At 32.5% G+C, this 9,961-nt stretch overlaps 1 protein-coding gene across 1 annotated transcript; it reads right to left on the bottom strand.

The window, feature by feature from the left end:
- Positions 1–9,129, bottom strand: LOC105318544 (uncharacterized). The gene is made up of 6 exons (XM_034446530.2): positions 8,945–9,129; positions 8,247–8,312; positions 4,165–4,233; positions 3,792–3,857; positions 322–438; positions 1–234 (listed from the first exon to the last, which is right to left on the bottom strand). Exons 1-6 carry the CDS (start codon positions 9,072–9,074, stop codon positions 98–100), a joined length of 585 nt encoding a protein of 194 aa, XP_034302421.2. The 5' UTR covers positions 9,075–9,129; the 3' UTR covers positions 1–97.
- Positions 9,130–9,961: the final 832 nt, after the last annotated feature.

Genomic DNA, 9,961 nt, shown 5'->3' with positions numbered 1-9,961 from the left:
TTCCTGGCTTGCTCACTTTTATTCATTTAACAGCAAAACAAATAAAAAATAGATTGTTATCATTATTTCTCAAAACAAAAAATAACGTCCTTTTCCACTACTTTCCTGCTGCACATAACCGATTTCTGCATAATTGGTAATTACTCGAGTTGCTTCGGTAGTTTTCACAAAAGTAGCAAAACGAATCTCCGAGTTGTCTAGAGAAAGCTCTGCTACCTTCGGGGATTTTTGATTCTATGGAAAGAAAAAAGGAAAACTATTAACTTAATTTTATATAATATATCTAGAATTGGTTAATGCTTCAATCAGTGTTATACATACCTTGGCAAACAGATCGACAGTTTGCGCTGTTTGGGTCTCTATTCTCGCAATGTTTACAAAGAGTTTGCATCATTTTCCGCTCTGTTAAAACTGGATCAGGAGATGCTCGTCTTCGTCCTTCTCTCGATGAAAAAAGTGAATAGTTTTAGTCATTAAGTATTTTCCAACTATACATTCTAATGAATAATGTAAAAAGATATATTTCTCATATACATCTGCGACTGTTAAGAAGAGACAAGAGGCCAACATGCCTTAACAGTCACCTGAATACCATAACCGATACGCAGTCCTGTCAAGGAAATTTCATATTTACATTTAATTCAGTTTCATTCTGGATTAATATTATATTGTTAAAGAACTATGAAACCGATAATTTCGGCGAAAAATTTTAAGATCATAATAGATTGCACGACCTGATATTGAAAAGGTGCAAAACTCTGACAGTGAATAATTATCCCAAATTTGTTACCTTTCAAGAAAGATTTGTGTGTGTGATTTCATATATAAACTAAAACAGGATTGCTATTATACAAGTTTCATTTAAACAACCTCTTATCCCCTTCCCCAGGGACTAAACAGAAGTATCCCCATTAAATTGGCGTAATTAAACGACAAAATAGAACCCATTGTTATATTACGTTTCTACTTCCTTCGCATATTCCAGTGTTTTAATATTCAACCATTGTTGCTGCATCACCATTTTGCATTAATATTTATCCCAAATTTTTTTTACATGCACTGCTTAACAGTGATTTTGGCTAGCCAATTATTATTGTACCATTGATAAGTCTATTTGTTTATTCACAAAGTTCAAAAACTGTTTTGTATATCTCTTTTAATTGTACATCTTCTTAATTACATTATTTTTTATGATAAACTACTAAATCTGAACACACAAGGGAAGATAACTCCATTATGAACAAGCAAGTAAACATAACTCCATGAACTGTTTTAACCCCCCCCCCCCTTCTTTAAACCCTTTTCAACACGTTTGAACGTTTTGACAATATCGATAGCTTCATTCTTTCTCTTTTCTAAATATGTGAATTAACTCATTTCTTTCATTGAAATTCCAGAGCAGAATTAAACAATGCCAATGCTCAGTAGTAATACCTCCGCTGATGTAAATATACAAAATAAACAAAGTCGACATTTAACAAGAAGTTGTGTCCGATCGGTACAAAAATAAATCCTAACTTATGGCATGCCTAAACAAATAGTGTGATAACATTTCAAGCATCTATGCATAGTTGCTGAGAAATATTTGACGAAAATTTGATGAAAAATTTAGGCCTAAAATAAACAAAGTCGTCATTTAACAGGAAGTTGATACCCAAACAAAAAGTGTGTTAAAATATCAAACATCGGTGATTAATAGTGACTGAGAATAATGCGATACAATTTTTGTTACGGAGAGACAGATGGACGCACAGAAACACGCACATGGGTAAAACAGTATACCTTTCTTTTTAGGGTGAAGGTATAATGCTGACATATACTCCCCACCCCCCTTGTCTTACATGAAGGTGATATTAAATATAATCAAAGATTGCAACTTAATTTTTTTTTTATAAATATGCAGTCAGTTTCTATTCTGTCAATGGACATTTTTTAAACATAATATAAATTAACACTATATGACCATTTGGCCACACCCTGCAGTAAGACCCCTACCCTATACACTAGATAACTGTTTTTGGTCCCACCCTAGATTCGAATCCCTACTTTGGAGGACAAAATTTACCGTTTTGGTAGAAGGCTTTATTTTTTTTCTTAGTTTGCAAATAATTTTCATTCAGTATCATCAGAATCGAAGTTTTATTTTGTAAACATTAAATGCATTAACACTATTTGACCATTTTGGACCCAACCTAGAGTCGGAACCCGTACCTTTGGGGACAGGAAATTTACAATTTTGGTAGAAGACCGCGCTTTCTGGTCTACATTATTATGAATTCAGTTTTTCTTACAGATATGTGGGAGTAGAAAAGAAGATTTTTTAAATTTTATACTGTATGCATTAAAACTATATGGCAATATTGGCCCGCCCAAGGCCTGAACCCCTGACACAGGAGCTATGAATGTCACAATTAAGGTAGAGGAGTTCGTGGACCTTATAGCCATGCATTCAGTTTTTCTCCACATGTGTTGTGATAAAGATTTTGTAAGATTTTATACATTTTCACTTTAAGGGATTATTGGCCCGCCCTAGGCTTGAATTCCTGTCCCAGGGGCCATGAATGTTACAATTTAGGTAGATGAGTTCTTGGACATTATAACCATGCATTCATTTTTTTCTCCACGTGTGTTGTAGTAAAGATTGTCTAAGATTTATACATTTTCACTATATGGCATTATTAGCCCCGCTCTAGGACAGGACCCGTGTCCCAGATGTCATTAATAATGAAACAAAAACCTAGACATCATTTAGATGATCATCACTTAAGGTCCCACTCAAAGAGGATACGTTTCGAAAATAGGACTTTGCTTTTACGCAAAGAAATGGGCAACAACTTATTTGGAAATCGAACAGGCCATAACTTTTTCTAACCGAGGTTAGAACAAATGCTGGTTCTTTGAGGTTTCAACAATGTTTAAGTCCCGTATTAGATAGAAGAAACAAGACATATATGAGAAATTTGTTACTGGTCATACCCCCGCGTTGAAGTGAATATACAAAATAAAGGAAGTACACATATCACAGAAAGTTAATATCGAATTTAATAAAAATTAATCCCATCATAATGCATACCTAAATTAAGAGTGGGTTCAAATTTCAACTACCTGTAATGAATAGCAGTTGAAATCTTTGACGAAATCATTTTTTGATCATTTAGGTTGAAAAGTAAAAGTCGTCACTAAAAAAAATTTGACGTCTAATTTGTACACACAATTAACAGATGTTAAGCTTATTTTTGTGAATTTTATATATATTGTGTTTGCAAAAGAAGAGTGGGTAGATCAGCACGTAACTGTTCTGCGATAATGTATATTAAATTTCAAGTATATTTGAGGTATCCTAGAACAAATTATAGATTAAGACCTTAGCTTTAGATATGTCTCGCAATATATTGATAGTAATTAAAAATATTTTGGTGGTTAAAGAAAGTCAGTGCTTAAAAATGTGGTCGAAGCAAGATTGAAAGAAAACATTTGCAAAAGATCTTTAAACTAGACCAAATCCTGTTTATTTCGAAAGTTTTTTTACGACATTAAAATTGTATGTACGGTAAACATTATACCTCAGGAACAAATGATTAATTTGATTCAAAACACATGTAAAAATAAAGTCGCGAAGTGACACTCCATTTGGCAATGATCTCATAATTTCTTTACAGTACATAAACAAAGACATGGCACGAGCTAATTTGTCTCCATAACAAAGAATTAAAAGATCAGCGTCTCACATTTTACTTGCTGACACGCAATATTTTCGTTCGAATTGCCAAAACTGACATTTGTAGCAATACCTCCGTTCCTTCCATAATTTCGGTTCCTCTCCCTTCCTTTTGCTTGTTTTCCTCTACTTGGCGAAGCTATAGGAGAATAAGAACTTAAATAAATAGATACCCAAATATAAATTAATGAATTAAGCTTTTGTTTTTGTTTTATTATTTAAATCTTTGCACATTCGTCAAGATATTGGTTTCATTGACTGTGACTTTATGAACTGAATCAAACAAAATTATCCAACATTCTTAGCAATAGAGTCAAGACGAATAATTTCATTTGTCATTGCACAATCGTAGTTTGTCTTAACCTTAAACGGGATGTAGTAAAACACTGACTCAGGTAAAGAACATACATATCTATCTATTTATCAAGATATTTGTTGTTTGTTACCTTGTCTCCGACCATAACGTATGTCACTATTCCTTGTATTTCCTTTTCTAGCACCCCTTTGCCTGTGACCTAGAACACCAATGTTTAAATACATCCAAAGTAAACAATGCAGCTGTAGAATTTTCATTTATTTTATTTTATGCACTAAAGAGAGAATCTGTCCGTGTCTCCTGTACATAAGACCTAATTGATCAATCAAAACCATTTTTATAAATCCTTAATAGATACCCTGACCGTTTTAGCTCACCTGAACCGAAGGTTCAAGTGAGCTTTCCTGATCACCTGTTGTCCGTCGTCCGTCCGTCCGTCTGTAAACTTTTCACATTTTTGACTTCTTCTCTAGAACCACTCAGCCAAATTTAACCAAACATGGTACAAAGCATCCTTATGGGAAGGGGATTCTAAATTGTTAAAATAAAGGACACAGCCCTTTTAAAAGGGAGATAATTGCGAAACTGCGAAAATTGGGTGGGTGTCGTAAAAAATCTTCTTCTTAAGAACCACTGCACCAGATATGCCAATATTTACACCAAAGCTTTTATATATAGTGAAGATTTTAAATTGTAAAAATCACGGTCCCCGGGTCAATACTTGGGTCCAAAGAGGGGTTCAAAGTTGATTAAAAAAGACAAATTTAACATAGAAATATATGGGGAAAATGTTTTAAAAATGTATTCTCAAGGACTGCAGTGCTAAAATTAGTGAGATTACTATACAAGTACCCTTAGATAGTGTAGATTCTAAACTGTAAAAACCGTGATCCCCGGACTAATACTACGTACGGCTCCAAAAAATGTTCAAAGTTTAACATAGACTTATATAATGGGAAAATGTTTTTAAACTCTTCTTTTTAAGAATTACAATGCTACAGTTTGTGAGATTACTATGCAATCATTATAAGATAGTGCAGATTCTAAATTGTTTAAATCATTTTTTATTAAAAGAAGTATTAAAAAAAAAAGAAAAAAGAAATTTCCATAATAAGTTTATCAAAGTTAAATTATCTGGAAATACATGTGTATGTTTATCGACTAGTTTTTTTTTTGGAATTTCGACCCCGACATCAATTACTCACATATCGGGATCCAAGTGATCGGGATCAAAGATCATAAATTCAAACAACTTCAAAAAGGTGTGGATCTTAGCTTTTACGAAGTTTTGATTCACAAACACACAGTTAGGAAAGATAAAGGAACAAAAGATAAAAAATGGTTATGGAAAAAAAGTAGGAATCATTGATAGACTTTATCAACTATATATAAACTTTCCATGTTTTTTGAGTTTAGTCTATAAGACAGATGATCGATGAGAATGCAAAATCTAACATGCCTAATGTCCTCATCACTGCTGCAATATTTTTATTTGATGAATCGATAAAGAAGCTTTTAATTATTGAAATACAAAACAAATGCCAATATCATCTTTTAATTTTTCAATCTTTTCAGTAAAATGGGATTTTTTTTTTTTTTTTTTTTTTTACTGCAAATGGGTATTTTAGAGCTTAAAATTCAGTCTCATTTGATGTGTAAAATAACTATGAATAAAAACATGCCAAAGATAAAATTGTTTCTTCTTTTTATTTATTGTTGAGTATATGGCAAAATCTTGAAATATATGAGTTTTACAATATTTATTCAGAGTTCACTTCATAATAAACCCTTTCGAAATAAAACGATACAAGGACTTGTTCAGTGAACGATTTGTGGCCCATGGGCCTCTTGTTTGAGTTTTCCTAAGTTAAACATATGCACAAACCATACACTAGTAATGTAGTGACAGTATGAAATAACAAAAAACACGAGTGAGTTTTTTTTTTGAAAAAGGTAATAAAAATGATTGAATTTTTATTTCTTCGTGGATTTATCATCGCTTTTATCTCTAAAAAGTGCCAAAGTTTGCATAATGCATATGATGGAGAAGATTAAGTTGATTAAAAAAATATTTAATTTAAAGTAAATCTCACAAATCACTTAGAACAGACAGCATACATCAGTTGGCTCATTACAACTAGGAATACTGGAAATGAAAATTTATTGAACGAGGATTCTTTAGACGTGTAAAATCAATTGCAATTTTTGTGTGATAGATCATTTAAATGTAGGATACAAGAACGCAAGTTAACATTTTTGGTGGTCAGGACGAATGGTTTTGTATAATCAAATGAATTTGTAAAAAATAGATACAGTATATTCTAGATATCAAAATTCAAACATTAACCAAAAAAAAAGCTCGAACAGATCAAGGTCATGGTTTGCATCTCTGTTTAGAAATAACTGGTATTGCGAAAAGAAAGACTTCAGCCTTTAGGTCACCAAATAATTGATTAGTGGAAACATATGATACATCTCTATAGAAAATATTGACTAGCTATGCAAGCATTTGGACTCAAATTTTTAACTTGTTTTCAGGCTTATATATCTTCAATGAAAAAATATCATTGTAAACTAATTTACTTATGTTTACTTATGTTTGGTCTGAACTTAACAGTCCAATTTATCTCAATATAGGCAGTCCTCCAGGCCCACCTTACTCCGATTGTTCCGTTGAGCGTTGGGTTTGTTGAAGAAATGTTTAAATATATGCCTATGCTTTTGTGCATACATATAACTGTTTTACACATCTGCAGCAAAACATAACGAAATATTAAGATTTGAAACAGGAACAATCGGAGAAGACGATTTTATATGATGATGGCATCCTTCTACCCTAGAAATTAGGTTAGAATTAAAGTAGAACTGTCTTTATAAAGTAATTTCAATGATTGCGGAAGTGACCTATTAACATAAGAACAGAGAAAGTTAAAGCATGTCATCAAATGAAATGTAGAACAATATCTGACCAAACAAAGATATTTTTCATCCATTAAGTTGGATACCAGAGTTTTCCCCCTTGATTCAATGCCAGAGATTGATAACCTTGTAGTAGACATTGAACGTAATGATTTAATCTTACTAACTAGACCCAAGGCCGGTAATTAAAGGGGCCTGGTCACGATTTTGTTTTCCATTTTTCTGTTTTATTTTTCACAATGTTTTAGAAATGTATTTCTAATAATCAAATGAAATTTGAAAGTCAGTCGTAGAGTTATAAGCAAGATAAAGGGCTCACAAATCTTTGTCATGTAAACAAGGCTCGTGCCCTGTTTTCGTTTACATAGGTTCAATATGCCTGTTAAAAATCTTTTTCAAGCTGATTTCTCTATCTTTTAATTCTTTTTAAGCATAAATATATAGTTTCTAACGTTCAACACATTCATTATAGGTCTAAAACTGGAATTTCCACTTCAACATTCAAAATGTAAACAAAATCTTTGTTAACAAAGCAAAGAATTGCAAGCTCAGTAACTCGCTTATAACTCAACGAATGGCACTCAATTTTGGTTGCCTGTTGAAAATTCCTTACTGAAGCATTGTAAACATTGAAATCGGAAAGATAATTTTTTTCCAAAATCGTGACCATGCCCCTTAAAGAGGCTATAGTTGGAAGAGCTATCAAGCCAAGAGTTGTCAATCTTTACTGAAGACAAATATAAATTCGGTGAAGCCCAAATTTAGATTTGTACCCAATTCTAATAAAATATCGGTTTGATTATATCCCGTCTCTATAGCAAAGCCAACAGAGTTTTTGGGTTGTCCTCAAAGTTGTGCTTGCATTCCACGTAACTCTTACACGCTAGAAAGACGTTGTTTACAAGTTGTCATAAACGTTTAGACGTCATAAAACAACAGTGAAATTTATTAGTAAATATTTAGTTAATTTTTTCGTTCATTGCTATATTATGGAGCTATATATACGCAGTTAAAAGAGGCTTTCATTGGAACAAGGGTATAACAATTTATTCTTTAAGTCGGTGACGTTTCGGTGTGGTCGGTCTTTTACAGATCAATTACAGACGTAATACTATACATCAGTCTTGAACGCTTACCAAACGTATTGTTTTTTTCAATTTTGAAACGTATTCTTTGTTACATAATTATCAAAAGTTTGAACTTTAACCACCACATCAGTTTCTGAAGCATAAATTAAAAAAAGAAAAGAAAAAAAAGTGACATTAATGTTTATTGAGGCAAGTAATTATTTACCTCTATTCCTTCCATCATTTCGGTTCCTCTCCCTACTCTCTGCTGGTTTTCCTATACTTGGCGAAGCTTTTAGAGAAAACAACTTTAATTAATATGCCCTCTAAAAATTGATAAATGAATCAAGCTTTTGTTTTTGTTTAAAGCAATATGAGCTGTAATTTTTTTTTTAGAATTTTATTTTGCTGTAAAAACTCGTAGCTGCTAGTATGCTAAGTCTGCATGTAACTTAAACGTTTATGATAAATAAGGTTGGAAAAAATCATTAATTTTTGTCAGAGGAAAGATATTTCTTTTAAGGAACATATAGCAAATCAATTTTTGTACAGGGAGACAATAATTCAATTTCGCTCCAATTAAGGCTCCTTAATAGCCCTTTCCACAAAAATTTGGCGAAAAGAAATTTAAAAACCATGATATTTTTGTCATTTTAGTAAAAAATAACATTTTCGTTAAAAAAATTTCATAATGAAAATTGCAGCTCATATTGCTTTAAATATTTAAATCTTTGCAGCTCGAATCCTCAACATATTGGATCCATTGGTTGTGACTTTATGCATTGACTTTGCAATAAAGTTAAGACGATATATTCATTCGTCATTTCACAATCGTAGTTCGCCTTGACCTTAAACGGGATGTAGTAAATACACTGACTCAGGTAAAGAACATGCAAATTTATAAGAATTTTTGTTGTTTGTTACCTTGTCTCCGACCATAACCTGGTTCATCATTCCTTGTATTTTCTTTTCTAACACCTCTTTGCCTCTGAGCTAGAACATCAGTGTTTAAATACAGTATCCAAAGTAAACAAAGCAGCTGTGCAACTTTCATTTGTTTTATTTTACGAACTAAACAGAGAACCTGTCTGTGTCTCTTTTAAATAAGAAACAATTGACCAATCAAAAACCATTTTAACAAGGTCGTGAACATCACATGTCCTACGTCAGATTTCTTTTCTACTGCATCTGAAAAAAGTTGACGGATGGGTTTGTGTTTACATGGGTTTTCTTTTTAAAGCAAGGGTCATCATTAAGACCTTTCATCTTTAACGCTCTTTTCGACACACTTTTATTTATGGCCATAAAAAGAGTTACAAAGTATATATATGCAAAAAAAATGCTGTAAACCAATTCTTGATTTTCATTACATATCACTATTAACTTGTTATGATAGGAAATGTTAGGGAGCCACCTCTCCGGTAATTATTATTAATAAATGTTGAGTTAAAATTGTGGTATAAAAGGTTTAATAGGGTTGTAGATGCCGTTTTCAAAAGTATCGTTGTAGCTTGTTAAGTAAGCGAGAAAGCATGAGTTTTATCATTTGTAAGTTAATCTCTGTAGTTGTCATTTTATTTATTGTGCATGATAAGAGTTCCAAGATATTAATTAAAGTGAGTAGTTGATTGACTTATGAGAGAGTCGGAGGAGTCAGACATAATTGGTATATGGCCATACCCAGGTAACATGTGGAAGAGAGAGAGAGAGAGAGAGAGAGAGAGAGAGAGAGAGAGAGAGAGAGAGAGAGAGAGAGAACTAGGTTAAATGCCATTGAATGAAGACGTATTTTATGTACGTTGTAAATATGTAAATAAACGTGTAAATATAAATATAGTTATTAATCAGTGCCGGCGACAGGGAGGACCCCCGTCACAGACGTTATGGCAAGAGAGAGGATGTTGCAGCCTGTCACATTTTCCAACATGTGAAAAACATTGT

Source organism: Magallana gigas, chromosome 2 (genome assembly GCF_963853765.1).
Source record: "Magallana gigas chromosome 2, xbMagGiga1.1, whole genome shotgun sequence".
NCBI lineage: Eukaryota > Metazoa > Mollusca > Bivalvia > Ostreida > Ostreidae > Magallana > Magallana gigas.
The sequence above is the reverse complement of the archived record's forward strand: the minus strand, read 5'-3'. Positions and strand labels throughout refer to the sequence as shown.